The sequence below is a fragment of the Rhipicephalus sanguineus genome, chromosome 9 (genome assembly GCF_013339695.2).
Source record: "Rhipicephalus sanguineus isolate Rsan-2018 chromosome 9, BIME_Rsan_1.4, whole genome shotgun sequence".
Lineage (NCBI taxonomy): Eukaryota > Metazoa > Arthropoda > Arachnida > Ixodida > Ixodidae > Rhipicephalus > Rhipicephalus sanguineus.
Window position 1 is genome coordinate 60,660,144 of NC_051184.2, and position 16,485 is coordinate 60,676,628.

At 47.5% G+C, this 16,485-nt stretch overlaps 1 protein-coding gene across 1 annotated transcript in view; it reads right to left on the reverse strand.

Annotated features, from left to right (window-relative positions):
* LOC119405573 (ATP-binding cassette sub-family A member 7) overlaps positions 1-15,725 on the reverse strand; it is a 67,514-nt gene extending 51,789 nt beyond the window's left edge. The window contains exons 1-5 of the mRNA XM_049419446.1: positions 15,561-15,725; positions 14,467-14,707; positions 11,165-11,353; positions 10,354-10,535; positions 7,382-7,510 (exon numbers count right to left, since the gene is read on the reverse strand). Of these exons, the coding sequence (XP_049275403.1) occupies positions 7,382-7,510; positions 10,354-10,535; positions 11,165-11,353; positions 14,467-14,707; positions 15,561-15,725 (906 nt within the window). The remainder of the gene's footprint in view (positions 1-7,381; positions 7,511-10,353; positions 10,536-11,164; positions 11,354-14,466; positions 14,708-15,560) is intronic.
* Between the last annotated feature and the right edge of the window lie 760 nt (positions 15,726-16,485).

Here is a 16,485-nt window from a genome sequence, read left to right on the forward strand (position 1 = left end):
GAAGTAATGCTTCACGATCGACACTTACTAGCGCTTACTCCGAGATTGCTCGCGATATCGGAGGTCATGGTTAAAACGTCTCGATACCAGAGAGGTAGACTCGCCGCGCTGGCGTCGCCGAGGCACCGTTGACGCAGTTACGTTCTTTGCCTTTGGCTTCGTGTTAGCGTGCGTCGGCTCATCGGAGTAGTGCAGCTTCCACGTGCACCAACGGGATTTCTCCGCCGCCGACTGCTTCAAATGCGAGAACACCAAGTAACAAAACCGCTGCAATATGCGTTGCAGAAAGCACGCGATTTCGACGGGCGAATGTCGTGCCTTGGTGGAGCGAGAGCAGCGCCTGCGAGACAGAGGCCAGCGGGACGCACGCGTTTGTGGCTCAGGCTACGAACCTCTACCTCGCGTGTTGCTGAAGCGCAGTGTGTGTTATGTATGCATGAGCACAGGCGTCGGCTACCCATTACTAGAAAGCGCACACCGTGCCGTTTCTCTCCTTAATTGACGACGCTTTGAAGAAGCGCATACCGGGTACCAGTGTTGATTATGAGCTTGTTGATATCATCCTTACGCGGGATTCACGATTCGCTGTGTCCAAATATATGCTCACACCGTCAGCTACCACAACGGTTTAATCATGATCATGGGCGTTAGTCGTCGCGATAGAGACATGCCGTCAACCTGGGTGCACCCACGTCAAACGGTGCTATAGCGGCCAAACACGAATAGACATTGTACAAGCTCTCATGTATCACTACACAATAAGCACTAGTTTTGTGAAGACACGTTTCACTTTCGTGTTATACCGATTCCTATGACGGAGGGATCAGCCATGTTTTTTTTACATCCCAGTCTACCTCCTCCACAAAGGGGCTCTTTAGGGGCTTTTTCCTACCCGGGAGCATTGTTCGCTGCCGGCGCTGTTCGCAGTGGTTCTAGTAACCATAGTGGGAGCTGATCGAGTTGAGAGACGCGGGCGACGGCTGGCATTGTTGGCATGCCCGTTTCAGACGCATAAGGCACCACTGAACGTCACCTACTCTAGTTCACGACTGTTTGTAAACGCGGTTGTTTGTGAAAAACGCATTAAATTCGTTATTTCCCGCCGTGTGAAATGAAGTATGTATCTACTGATTTCAGCGCCGAAACATTCAGTTTCGCTGAAAATTTCGGCGGCGAAAATTTTGTTCAGTATCTCTTTAATAAGCGAGTGACAAGGTCCACCCAGCTGGTACGTTCCCCAAAAATCGAATTGTAAACGGAAAAACGCTTGTGGACCGTATGTGCCTACAGATGTCGGTACAATACCAACACAGATGTGTGAAGTCACCTAATTAACGATTGATACCAAATACACGGAGATGAAATGATACCATGATTTGCTTGGTCAAAAAGTATGCGACAAGAATTAGCGCAGCTCGCACTAAGTCGCGCAAGGCTGCGTCACAGCAGGGCTGGTGCGTGCGTTTCACCTCGTCTTATTAAAGGGACACTAAAGGCAAATAACAATTTATGTCAGAGTGAAAGCTCAATGTATGACAACGTCTAAAACGGCAGTACAGTGAAACCTCGGTGATACGATCACGGCTCATACGAATTTCGGGGTGATAAGAATTTTTTGTTGGTCCCGGCCAAGGCCCATTGGCCTGCAGTGTAATGGAGTACGGTTGTTGCGAACCGATTTTCACCCAGCGATGTTTGATACGAACGTACGCTACCGCCCAGGTACGAAGAGGTGCAGTCCGCGCTGTCGCGGAAGACGCGCCAAGCACGTGCGAGCGCGGGAACGCAAGCGCGCGCGTCGGCATGCGCGCCGCACCGCCAAATCATCAGAATCACGGTATAATCACGGTGTAAGAAAAAAACTTTTCCTACACTCTTAAAAAAAAGTTTGTAAAAAGGTAGTAACTGGTCGGAAAATGTTAGTAACAGCCACTGTTACTAACTTTTTGAGGCAGTTACTAACTATTTACTAACTCGAAAGTAGCAGGCATGTTGTTACTACCTATGGTGGCCAAGTTACTAACTCAAGTTAGTAACAAAATCCATTACTTGTAACACGTCTGAGTGCTGGTAAAAAATGCATTTGTTCGTAGATTGAAATGTTTTAATAACTTCTTGCAATTTATCCACTCGTGCCTTATCAACGTCTTCCCTTCCATTCTATATAATTTGTACGACCAACATTTATACAGGAATTTATATTTAAATCAAAACGCATGTCGCCCGAAATTTTATACAGTGGCATTGATCGTTCATTTGTTCCTCTGGTTACGACGTTCGCCTTCTGATTTTGGGCGAACGTCAATCTTTCAAGATTGACGTCATCGACGTGATAGCCGGCCTGACAGCTGTAATGGAGCTGTACTGGATACTGGACATCAAGTATTCTGATTACAATAAGAATACACTAGTTCTTCTCGAGTACTTTTGTGGGCTCCCAAGTGTGCCAAAATCGCCACTCCTTCTAAGGGCGATTTCATCTATTAAGGGTGGACCTACAGCATGACGCAATGATCACCTAATAAAGATTTAAATGTGCACACTCATCAAATGCTGCAAGTCCTTTTGTCCTTATTGCTTCTCAGACGATGAAACCTGTGATTTTCGTCATGTCTGCAGAAAACCTTTGACCAACAACATGCACCAGAGCGCCTGTTGTCGGGCCACAACTGACCAATACTCTGATTACTACATAATCATCTCATTATCTGCGGATTCCTGCACTGCAGAGTGCACTCACAGCAGTTAGTGAGAGTAGCGTATACACTCTTTAAAAAAAAGTTCGGAAAAAGCTTGTAACCACGAGCGAAAAGTTCGTAACAGCAGCTCTTACTAGCTTTCTTGGGCCATTACTAACTTTTTGCTGCCTGTTTACTACCTACGTTAAGACACTTAAAAGTTGCAATGGTTACTACGTCTTGCGTACCGTTATTAACTTTTGCTATGCACCTGTCAAACGAACTTATTAAACGAATTTTAGAAGTTATTATTACGAGTTTTTTGCAACCTATTTACTACCACGGGGATCCATTCAAGTTCATTGAGGCGATATTATTAAGCTTAGTACCCCGTTTTGGGTCTTGTATATTAGGCCACGTTGAGGCAATATTACGCAAAATAGATATTCCACATTGTTTGTGCTAATATGCTTGATTAAAAGTCCTAACGTTACCTCGCGCACCTAACAAAATTGTACTATATATAAATATAGGCGCATAACTTAAACTATTCATCCTGAAGCTTAGCTGCTCACCGGTACCAGCTGCGTACCCCCGAGGTAGGGCTATAAATACTCGTGGAACCGCTTCTGAATTGTGTCTCGTAGCCTTGTTGTTTTGTATGTGTGCTGTTTTCATTCATGACATTCATGAGTTTGTTACAAAAGCAAGTTATTTGTGAGGCTAAAGGATCACGGTAACTACTTTCTTTGGGGTAGTAACCGTTACAACCTATATTTTACTAGTTAGGAGCGAGAAGGGTAGTAACCGCTACTAAAGTGCGTTTGTAACGGCGAGGGTATTAACGGTTACTAACCTCCCCGTTACTAACCGCACTTACTAACAGGGTGGTAACGTATGTGACAAGTGCTTAGTAAACCGAAGTTAGTAAGTACTACAACCTTTTTTTTTAAGAGTGTACGGTCAAAATAAACCTTCAGAGACGCGTCACGGCCTATTGTGTGCGCGAATCTTTGAGGCTCTTATGTGCCTCCGTGTGGCTTCACGTTTGGATTACAGAGGACATTAGCGTCATGCTTTCTTTTCCTACGCGTCGACGCGGGCTGCTGTCGTTGTACTGTGTTTACACGTGCCTGCCTCGTGCATCAGACATCCTATGAAAGGTGGACGAGTACCGAAAGAAGGCGAGGACGGTCTTGGCGAAGGAGTCAGGCCTCACAACGTCAACATGCGCGACCGCTGAGGTCGCACTTGTGCAGGCACGGCTAGAGTTACTGTATATGCTACCTTTAGGTACCACCTTTACTACCTTTAGGTATACAGTAACTCTAGGCACGGCCGTAAATCTCCCCCCCCCCCCCCAAAAATAAACATGGTTGATCCCTCCATCATAGGAATCGGAATAACACGAAAGTAAAACGTGCCCTTAAAGAAGTTACTGACTGTTTGCTGTACATTGATATAAGAGAGTTTGCACAATGTATATTGATGTCTGGCAGCTATAGCACCGTTTAACGTGGATGCACCCACTTTGATGCTTGGTGGTACGTCTCGATACCGACGACTAACGTGCATGTTCGATGACTAAACGAACCCTTGTGGTAGCTGTAGTAGTTAACGGTGAAAGCGTAACCAGAGAACGAGTTGTGATAGCCAGAAGAGCGTCGCATATTGGACGCAGAACTTGGTCGCCATCCTGCGGCATGTTAAAATGTGATTGAACACCATGGCCGCACTAGAGGGAAACGCAAAGCGCGTCGTGCCGCCCCGGTAGCCCAGCCGCACTTTTTCTCGGGGCGAGCGCGTAGGCGGAGAACGCGGTGTTACAGCCAGGTGAGGCAGGCGCGCGTCGCAGAGCTATTTTTGGTTTGATTAGCGTGATACTATGAGCGAGGTCGAAATTTTTACAACGCTTGGCCTAAGATCGCCACTTCGCGGTGGGTTAAGGCATTGACAAAATTGAACTTCTATTGATAACGCGCCGAATGGGACGAACGTGTAACGCGTTGCAGGTGCTGATCGCGGAGGCCACAGTAACGACGAAATACTTTACCGCTCCCAGAGGGCAACACCAGCCCGCCGACCGGGAGAATGGTAATATAAAAGGCGCGTTTGTAAAGCATGCAGACTCTGTGACCGTGGCGCAGTGGATAGCGCGCCTGGCATCATTGTCGCGGACCGAGCGGTCGTGGGTTCGATGCCCGTTGACGGAACTTTTTTTCTTTGCCATCTGATCGTGTACATTTTTTCGACGTCACTTCCGTGACGGAAATACATCACTGAAGTCTTGGTGGACCCCGGCATAAAACACTTTCGTGTTAAAACATCCCCTTAACCTCCCTGATAACAAAATCGCAACACAGGACCGTGATTCTATTTTTTTGTGGCCTTGATCCATCTTGTCAAAGCGCTTGTTTTGTTACTTTCGCTGTAGTACTCGGATGTCTTGCAAAAAAGCATACTAAAATTTTGAAGGGGCTACTGCTGTCCCGGGTCACAACGCAACTGGTTCATTAATTAAATAAGCGCGTGCGGGCCGTATATTTACGAGTGCTGGTATGATTGCCGACATCTAAAAACTTCACTGACAATCATTCAGGGTTCTTCCTGACGTTGCTGCGGCCCTGAAAAACAATAAATGAAAATGTACGCCAGCTTTCTTTTGTTGCATGCTAATTTTCCATGCCTTCTGGTGATACGAATTTCGGATGATACGAATATTTTCGGTGGTCCCGTGAGATCCGTATCACCGAGGTTTCACTGTATTATCAATAGCAGTGCCCTACTTACCGAGAAATTAAGCTAAATGTATCACAAGATGAGCGCCACGAGTGGGGACATTTTGGAAGTGATCCCGATGACGTAGGAGTGTCTGAGTACAATTAATCACTAGTAATCAAACTAGCTGCAATAAAAAAAGAACCTTCCGTGCATCAAGAGACGTAATAAAATGCTGCTTGTTCGTTTCTGTTTGATTCATGGAAAAAAGAACCTCTTTGGCGTTGCCATGGGGAACGGCGCGCGTATTTCGAAGGTTCCGTTTTCGCCAAACTGCGCTTCGCCCGGCGCCCTGCTTCGCTCACGCGGTCGCGTCTCGGAGGTAGTTTCGGCATCGCGTACTGCCGCGTGTGTTTTGCACGATCGTGAAAGTCGCTCTGACAGAAAGTTCGACAAAATACCGTATGCATGTGATGTTGCCGGATGCCCGAATGGTGCACGCCGCCGCACGCCGCCGCGCAGTAAAGGCGGGCAACTTTGGGCACGGCAACAGTGATGTGCGAAATACCGCTTTCAGGCGGGTGATTTGAAGTGCGCTAACACGATGCGGACCAATAAAACGTGATTTTATTTCAAAATAAGCACTTCCTTGGCACAAAAGTAGCACTACGAGGTTTCTGGACCGCTATTTCAACAATCAACGTCGACTTAATATTTGCCTTTACTGTCCCTTTAAGTACCTGTACAGAATGCTTTGGTGGTTATTGAGCGCGTACCAGTTCATGATTATTTTCTATCTATGACACACGGCAAACATAGACCATAACAGTTCTGCTGTGAGATTCTTATAGCACGTATGTGGCACAGAAATTGGCCAAATCCCACTACGTTCCAGCTTCTCTCGTTAACCATCTGTACAGAATGCTTGGACGGTCATTGAGCGCGTGCCGGTTATTGACGATGATAATTTTCCATCTACGACACACGGAACACCTCGACCACTACAGTTCTGCTGTAACTGCTGCAATAAGCGACGTCAACCCGCCGAAGGACATTCACCAATGGTTGTCTCTGCGTCATTTTTACCATTTAAGATGTTTTTAGGTGAACCCTTTTGCCGTCCTCCGCGTTCGCGCTTCTGTTACTCAACAACAGCAGATCTGTTAAAGACAGTTGACAGTTTGGTTTTTGTGTACATTCAAAAGACCATCCAGATTGAACCTACAGTTATGACGCGGCTGTCAGAAATTCGAGCTTTAAGAGTACAAATCAAGGGTCTGAAACCTCTACGCGCGACGTCACGGATTTCAAAGCGTATCTTGCGTATTTTTGCGACATTGGCTCAACGAAATTTCCTGAAACTTTGTATGTTTAGTCTGTGCCCCTCTCCCTCCGCCCTCTCCCCCCCCCCCCCCCCCCCAGTGGGCAATGTACTCCATTTTTACTGATTAAGAAGTACGTAGGCCCTAGTATACGCCATCAAAATATATGCCGCATTTTGTTTTTGCCCGTTTTCTCGTTCACAAAGAGCCTTCTCGTGGCAAGCGTGGTAATTTTGTTATTACGAAAGAGTAATTTACTAACACAAGAAAATTCGTTTTTCTCTTTAGTGTCCCTTTAGATGAAACATGAAGGTTGCCCAAAGTTGTTGTTGTTTCTCTCTCTCTCTCTCTCTCTCTCTCTCTCTCTCTCTCTCTCTCTGTCCAAATGCCAACTAGAGTTAATATCGGCTACCCGGGTTTGTTCCCTGACCTACTCTGCTGTCTTCCACTCACTTACGCCTATCATTTCCCGCTGCGTGGATTTGAACTCATTCTCGAGTTTTCTTGTTATTCTCCACGTTGCTGCCCCGTGTGTTAGTACCGGCAAAATGCAACGATGACACATTTCTCGCTTTGCAAGCAGCTGTAAGTTCACGGTCACGCGTTAACGTGACGTCATTCACACTTTTTTTTTATTCGCGAGTCACGCGAGCAGTCACTCACCGCGCACAAGTCGAGGATGTTCACAACGGGGTCAATGCTCCTGGGTGGAGGCTCAAAGTAATCCGGATTGACAGCGGGCGGCACGACGCTTCTAATATTCCACTTCCTGAAGAGAGACCAGTAGTCGATCTGCGGTGAAATCATTTCGCCATTACGACGAGTCGCAGTGTGGCGACGTGCTTTCGGCGCTTTGTGTTCTAAACACCTAAGCACTTCTATGGCGAATCGAACAAAAATTCTGGGTGTATATCCGTCCGTCTACAAAGACTAATTCCTACAAAGAAATAAACGCATAACATAAAACAGATTTTTTTTCTTGGGAGGGGGGGGGGGGTTTAGGACCTACGAAGAATCTTGCAATTGGCTAGTTGGTTCATAGCAAAGAAGTCCTGCAGCGCCAATAAACAAGGACGAGATAAGACATGAAAAAAAAATGAACACATTAAGCCTGGACGCGAAATAATTCAGGCATGTTTCATTAATCTCGCAGGAAGTAGGTGTGTTAGTAATCCATCACTATCACAATTGAAAAAAAGAAGTTGATTTCTTGACAGGTTTCGTGAGATTTTTTTGACGATGTGCTCTCACATAAACGTATACGTCACTTCGCCAATGAAACAGTCAGTTGAAAATCAGCGCTCGTCCTGTTTTCGTGGCTCTCTTCTCGTCCTGGTTTATTCACGCCGCAGAATTTATTTGCTCAGAACCCACGCTCACAAGCCGAGTGTCTTACCCACTGGGCTAAGGCACTCACGCTCGCAAAAGGTGAGCGCATAAAAACCATATAAATGCAGTTTATAAGGAATTGTTGTTGGGTGGGTTGGTCCTAACGCGCTTGTCCTTTTGTTGGGTCTATGTGGTCGTTAGTTTGCGCAGTTTATACGCATGAATGCGTTGTACCAGCGATACAAAAGAAATCTAAGCAGAACACTTTCTATGAAAGCTTTGTTGAAAGATTTCGCTGTGGTGAAACAAAATCCCTAAGACAACATGTATCGCCGACATAGAGTATTCTTACAAATCAGGAAAAAATTGAGTTAGCGAAAACCTAACGCGAAACACGCGCTTCGGTAGCCGCATTATGCGCATTGCGTGGACCATGGCTAGACGCTGACGAGCGCTTGAAAGACGATCCGTATATGGATATAAATTAATTCAAAACAATCTTTTTAAATGTCGTTGGGCCCCTAGGTCGTCCGGAAGCCCGCTGGTCCAGGCAGGCCCGGTGCAACAGCCCCAGCTGCTCATCCGAGCCAATGGCCCGAAGAACGGCCTCCCTCGAGGAAATGGGAGGACTAAGAGTAGAATTTACGCTCTTAAAAATTGTGGTGGCTTAGCTCGGCTATGCCAGGATATACGTAGCGTATGCTAAGGTTCAGCTGAATATTCTTAGCACTCCTGGTTGTCTAGGGTTAGCTTGATTATCATGCTTATTGTTGTTTCAATGACACACACATGGTATACGCATCATGTGACACATGTATATTTATTTTTTGCTCAACGCCATTTCTCAGCTGCAACAAAGACGGCTCGGTGATCAGTGTAATGTGAACTACATTAATTGGCTGTATGGTATACGCTCAATTTGGCCCTGTAGCCTTCGCTTCGTTGCCAAGAAAAGTTCTCCACGAGTTTTTATACACGTCGTCGCAGTCATCATATTCGCCGTACACATCTCCAACGTCACACTTTTTGTGCACAGCTCTCTTGCGACGTTTTCGTCAATGGTTGTCGCGATAAGTCTCTAAAAGGAGCCACGCTTCGTTTCTAGACTTCAAAATCCAAATAAGTTAACTTTAAACCGTCCGTTATCTTTCAGAATCCGTCACAGTATTCCTTGCAGGCATGCGCGTGCGCACGATGGGAGAAAGGGGGGCGCCTCCCCTCCCCCCCCCCCCCCCCCCATCTCTAATCTCCTAGGAGGGGGGCGCAAAGTCTGCCCCACGACTTACTGTACTGACCTGCCCAGATAGCGGGGGCCCTATGGGAGCGCGCGTCCCCGCTCTCGTTCAACCGCTCGCCGTAGATGGCGCTACCTATAACCTGTTCGTCTGTTACTCTGCGACCGTTTGGACGGCACTGGAGTAAGAACGCCTGTATTCTGTGACGAACTGCCAGTATTATGTGACTGTTTCTGCAAACTTACACGGACGGTCAAGTAATCTATACAGTGCGGTTAAGTATTTACTGCACGCTGGTTGACTAACGTGAGAAGCCGTAGTCTTGCATAGTGTAGAACGGCTGTGTCCTTTTAAATGCAAACAAAAAAATTTAATCACTTTCCGTATATTATTTCCGAAGTATTTTGCATTTATGCATAATAATTACACGATATGAGCGCTCTGCGCTGGCGAAACATCACCACGAGCGTTAAAGCTGACTAGCGCCACAACGCTCGTAGGTTACATCCCTAGAGGCAGGAGGTATGAACTAGAACTTGGGCGCTGGAGAGAGGTCTGGACAGGTCAGGATCGCGAGCTGTGGTCGCTGAGCCTGTTTGTTTCTCGCTATACCTGCTGTATGCCTGCTACCAGACGTCGTCAATAAACCCCCTTTCACGGCAGTCGATTCGTGAGGCAATTAACTCCGATACCGGGGTCATTCGATGATCACTTAGAAAGGGGGCTAAGGACCCCTTTAAGTTTTCTGAAAAGCCTCCGGGATCGGCCCACCTTTGACCGATCGACGACGTCAGTTGATGAAGTCATCACGTGACGCCACGCAGTGACGTCATAGTAACGCAGCAAAACGGCATCTGTGACGTCACGAGCAAATAAATCACGTGACCTCCTCCAAGAAAGTGATAACGTCGCATAATGGCGGGATCTCTGGCGCCATATGATGCTGGAGTCGGACATGGACGGACCCCGCGAATCAGGCAAATGTTGCATTTACAGCTTCGATAAAATACCGAAACCCCTCGGTTCGACATACGCTTCTCACTCGTCGGCAAACAAGTGGTTTCAACTCACGGATAGGAAGTAGTAGGGCGGCTTGCGCACACCGTATCCCCAGGGTGCCACGTTGTCCAGGAAGATGACGACGCCCACCAGGACTACCACCTCGGCGATGCCGATGCCGCACAAACAGCTCACGGCTACGTTGTCCAGCGTGGTGCTGTTGTACTTCATGCTCTCCCACGTTAGATCAACCTCTGCGAATCGTATAGGTCAGAACCGTATAAGCAATACCGTATATAGGCACTGTGCGGTGGACTTTTCCACACGCGACAGCAGCGCCAGAACGCACAGCCTAGCGAGCGGAAAAAGCAAAACTGAGCCGTCGTATGGACTAGGTGAGAAATGCTACGCGCGCTTCGCCAGTACATTGCCTGATCAAGGTTTGAAATTAACCGCTGGAGTGGAAACTATGCCTCAGGAGTGAAGCTATGCCCGCCATAAGATGGGAGGTCGCGGCCGTCATCTCAGTAGGGGCGCGATAAAACGTTAGCAAGCGCCCAAAAAAAAGGCAGCGTTTTCCTCCTACGCCCTACAAGTTTAATATGGCAATGTTTTCCGCACAGACACTGCTCGGCGGGTGTGTTTCGCGTGTGGTCGAAATTTCCGGAGCCCTCCACTACGGCGTGCCTGAATCATATCGTGGCTTTGGCGCATAAAACCCCTCAAAATTACATAGTAGTAATAGCAGTACCTGTCGCACACCCTTATAGCTTAGTCTTTTTTTTTTTCTTTCAGGGAAAACGTTTGGTACGTCATATGCAGGGGTTCGGAGGATACGCAGCCTCGTGTTGTCATTTCCTTTTGACATCCGGCCACGACTTACGGTACTTCTCGAAGCGCTCGATGGCCCGCAGGACCCAGTGCAGCAGCATGCAAGGGCTGATCGCCGTGACCACCTTGTCCATTTTGGGGGTAAGGTAGTATCCGAGCCCGAATGGGTTCTGGAGGATCGCGTACGGGACCAGGCCAATCGCGAGCCAATACACAACGGCCGCAGCGAATGCAACGCTGGCTGCATACAGCAAATGACGGTGTTTACATACATACATACATACATACATACATACATACATACATACATACATACATACATACATACATACATACATACATACATACATACATACATACATACATACATACATACATACATACATACATACATACATACATACATACATACATACATACATACATACATACATACATACATACATACATACATACATACATACATACATACATACGGACGGACGGACGGACAGATAGAAGAACTGTCATGGTATAGAGCGTTCCAGAAACAGGTAGTCGCTATCATGTAAGCCGGGCTAATGCACTGTTCGCCCCTTTCTAATGTCAGACGCCTCAATGATCTCTCTAGTGCTGCAATTTCAGAGAACTGATAGTACGTCCGTTTCATGAAGTGCAGGTGCACAGTCGCACTGTGAAACGTGTTGAGGCACATGCGAGTAAGAGCTCACCTGAAAAGAGCGCGTGTGCCAAGAAACCCTTATATTAAAGGACCGACTCGTCCGAGCTACTTATACGCGTTCACGTGAAAAAGGGCATGACGTCATCCGACACACAATTCATACATTGATTAAGCGGGTTAAGATGGACGCAGACTTTCTGTCTGGTCATCGAGTACCGGAGGATAAGAATCTCTGAGTGGTGCTTCCTTATATGCACCAAGTGTGCCATAGTTTTAAAAATGTCTCTCGTTTTGCCGTTGGGGTGGTTTTTTCGGCGTCTAATAGGTTGAGCAGAATTTGTGGCATTGTAGAGAGGAAGCTAAAATAACTCGTGTCACGGGTCATCAAAAAAATCACAGCATATCCACGGAGTGAATGATGATGAGTGGGCGAAGCTGCGGAGGTTCATCGGTAAACCTTGGAGGTAAACAATGGCTGCTAATGGGAATGAGACACAGAAGAAGTCGGCTTTTAGCTAACACTTACACTTCTACTTCTACTAACGTTTCCTACTGGAACATGCCAATGGCTGCTAATGGGGAATGAGAGACAGAAGAATTCGGCTTTTAGTTAACGCGCACGCTGCGAATTTTTTATTGTTCAACAACGCACAGGAAAAATCTCCCACCGGCACCACCTTGGAGGTCAAGATCTGGTACTAGCGTTACGACTGGTTACGCACTACTACGAGGGACGAACGGGTGCCGCCTTAAGGAGCTTCGCCCCTAAAAAGTCTCATGGTCCTTTATGCATTTGCATCAGACGAAGGCGAATGCCACCTTCCTTTTCTTCTCAGTCAATCATATCGATACTGTACCCCAGCCACCCTTCCCAAATGTTTTCTGCAACCATCGTGCTTGCTTTTGCACTGCCTCTGGGATCGAAGGCATTGGGAGTTTTCTGCACCTGACGTGGTTTTGCAGCACCTCCTTAAACGGCCCACCTTAAACTTTAACAAGCGACGAAGTCATATGTGAAGACGTCATGATGTGACGGCACGTCATGTGACGTCAACGTGACTTCATGATGACGAAATTTAGCGACCTGTGACGCTATGATGACGTCAGAGAGTGACGCCATCACATGATGGTTTCTTTTTTTTTTTTGCATCACTCGTGCTGATGCTGCCAACGCCGAGAGCAGGGTTATCATGTCGAAAAGACTAAAAGTAGTAAAAAAATTGAGAAAACTAGCCAGAAAGTAGCCAAATTGAGTTGAGGACAGTAAAAGTAGCCAAAAGTAGCCACGCGTGTCTGTAAACAACTGCAGCGTTGTTATTTAAATGACTTATGCAAGAGCCTTTTCTTGGAAATGCAAATAAGAACAGCAAGAACCCTTTAAAATCAGCATTGCTTAGGTTTAAGCATAAATTGTTGACTTTAGTAATCATTTCGTGGAGGATGACGGAGTTGCTTGCGCTGTTGCAGAGATGACGCTATCTTCACGAGTCCTGCGTGATTGATCTTAAAAGGAGTCGAAGTACCAACCCTGGCATGACAATAAAAGTTAGCACTGCATGAGTTTGCTCAAAATCGCAGTTGCCTGTTTTGAAGCGTAAAGTGTGGTCCCTTTCGCCATCGTTTTTCGCGTGATGACGAAGTCTGACCATTTAACATTCCCGAGTCGCTCTTCGTAACTATTTCTAAGAAATGGTACAAGAGAAGCTCGTCGGATATCCGATTTCTAATGTCGAAGAGTGCAGAGTGACCTGCAACTCTTTTCCAACGAGCCCCAGTCCTGTATGAAAAACTCAGAGTGAGTGAGTGAGTGAGTGAGTGAGTGAGTGAGTGAGTGAGTGAGTGAGTGAGTGAGTGAGTGAGTGAGTGAGTGAGTGAGTGAGTGAGTGAGTGAGTGAGTGAGTGAGTGAGTGAGTGAGTGAGTGAGTGAGTGAGTGAGTGAGTGAGTGAGTGAGTGAGTGAGTGAGTGAGTGAGTGAGTGAGTGAGTGAGTGAGTGAGTGAGTGAGTGAGTGAGTGAGTGAGTGAGTGAGTGAGTGAGTGAGTGAGTGAGTGAGTGAGTGAGTGAGTGAGTGAGTGAGTGAGTGAGTGAGTGAGTGAGTGAGTGAGTGAGTGAGTGAGTGAGTGAGTGAGTGAGTGAGTGAGTGAGTGAGTGAGTGAGTGAGTGAGTGAGTGAGTGAGTGAGTGAGTGAGTGAGTGAGTGAGTGAGTGAGTGAGTGAGTGAGTGAGTGAGTGAGTGAGTGAGTGTGCGTGTGTGTGTGCGTTTAATGCAAGCGCCAAAAAATTGAATTTGGGAGATAGAGCCCACCAAAATTTTCGCCTGCCCCCTTCTGCACCCCACCCCATAAGAGCAAACAGTCAAAACACATCGCATAAGTCCACCCCCTCCCCCCGCACCCCTCGTAAAGAACTCATTATAGTAGGTGCCTCGCCCCCATCAGTAGATAAATGCTGGCGCCGCTCATGCCGGAGTCGCTCCCGCTATGGAACGCTTCGCAATCACGTGGCTTTGGCCAGGGGTGTAGCCAGGGGCCCCCCCGAAATTTTTCGATTTTGCATGTGCATATATAGACGCACACATGCAAACGCACGCACGAACATACAAAAAGGATGGTTGATTCCCCCCCCCCCCCCGAAAAAAATTTCTGGCTACACTTCTGGTTTTGCCACGTAAAACGACTGAAATTGTTGCACTTACGCTCCCATAGAAATTGTGCGAGCACCATGGCATTGAGGATGGTCTGCATTCCGACGATGCACAGTATGAACATGAAGAGCGACGGGCTGACGTACTCGAAGAAGGCCGTGCCGCTGGCGTTGCGGTACACGAACAGCGGCACGTACATCAGCAGGATGGCGCCGAAGATGACGAAGCCTGACTCGGACATGTGGCCGAAATAGTAGGCGACGTCGCCCAGGCCCGCGCGGCGTAGCATTTCCTACGCGCAATGAAACAAGCGTGCGTCGACGTGGGTAGTATGAGGTGTGCATATACATACAGTTCGAGGGGCTCGTTTCTTTGTTAAACCCAACCAATGCCCGTTCCGTCGGTGGGATCCGAATCCACAACTTTCGCATGCAGCGGATTCGGATGCCAACGATGGACCCCCCCCTGTCGCGCTATGTTACAGAGCTTGCAGCCGCCAAGACAAAATCCTGCCGATGCCCATGTGACCATCGGTCTCCTTTCATTATGCGGTAGGTAAGCATATCTTTTCCCTCAGTTATCATTTAGGAAATCGGCCACCCCTATTTGTTTCCTGATGCACTCTGCTGTCTTCCTATCTCTTGATATTACGTCTATCATTTTTTGTTAAGGGGGGACGGGGGTAGGTAGATTACATTGGTAGGCCATTACAGGTTACTCGTCTTCTGCGCAGAAGCAGCATACTTTCTAGCAAATGGAAAAGAAAAAGTAGCCTTTTTGAGTTTAATTCCACCTGTCTACAGACGTCTGCTGTTTCTAAACAGCCTGTAACATGTCTAAACTTACGGAGGGCTTTATTTTCTTTTTTTTTTTTTGGGGGGGGGAGGGGGGAGCACGAATGTGCCCTATTGTAAACTTTCGCGGCATATAACATTACCACGTCCTCTAAAGTACTTCGAATAACAGAGAGCTGAGCTAGTTGGTACGTATTCATTCTAAAAAAAGAGACAGGGCGTGCAAACACGGACACAAGAAAGAAGTCAGGACACCTCCTTTCTTGTGTCCGTGTTTGCACGCCCTGTCTCTTTTTTTGGAGGTCTAAAGTACACTCGGCGAGACTAACGTCCCAGGCAACGTGCGCTCACCCTGGTGCCGACGCGCTTCTCGCGCACCAGCTTCTTGACGAGTATGCTGAAGGGCACGAAGAAAACGATGGCGAAGCGCAGCACGGTCCAGCTCAGGGTGTGGTCCTCGGAGCCGTAGAAGAGACGCGGGTACGGGAAGCGAAGCAGGTCCAGCTGCAGGGTCATCATCGTCATCATCATCATCAGCAGCAGCAGCAGCAGCAGCCTGACTACACCCACTGCAGGGCAAAGGATAGCAAAGGTCTCTCGCGTGTTTCTCAAGTCAACCGAGTCACGTGCTAGCCGCGGCCAGGTTATGCTCACAAACTCCTTAATCTCATCTACCCACCGAAATTTCTGCCGTACCCTGCCACGCTTGCCTTCCATTGGAATCCAGTCTGTGACTCTTTATGACCAGCGGTTGTTATCTTGTCGCTACATCGCCGGCCTATGCACATTTCTTTTTCGCGATGTTGTATAAGATGCCATTAACACGGGTCTGCCACTGACACACTCCTCATTCTTCTTGTTCCTTTTCACATATATCATATTCCTTCATGACGCCATTTTCGTTCGTCGTACTCTAATAATAGTTTGTGGGGTTTTGCTGGCCAAAACCACGAGATGGTTATGAGGTACGCCGTAGCGCTGGGCTCCGGAAATATCGACCATCTGGTGTTCCTTACCGTACATTAACATCGCATAATACACGGGCCTCTGGCATTCTACCTCCATTGAAATGTGACTGCCACGGCCGGGATCGAAGCCGCGACTTTCGGGTCAGCAGCCGAGCACCGTAACCACTGTACCACCGTGGCGGTCTTTCGATTATCGTGAACCCTTTATGTCGCGTTCTGTCTTTAATTCTGAATGAGTGAGTTTTTGGGCCACCAAATAAAGAGGCTCCAAAAACGTCGCGGCAGAAATGTTGGCCCCGTATTATCGA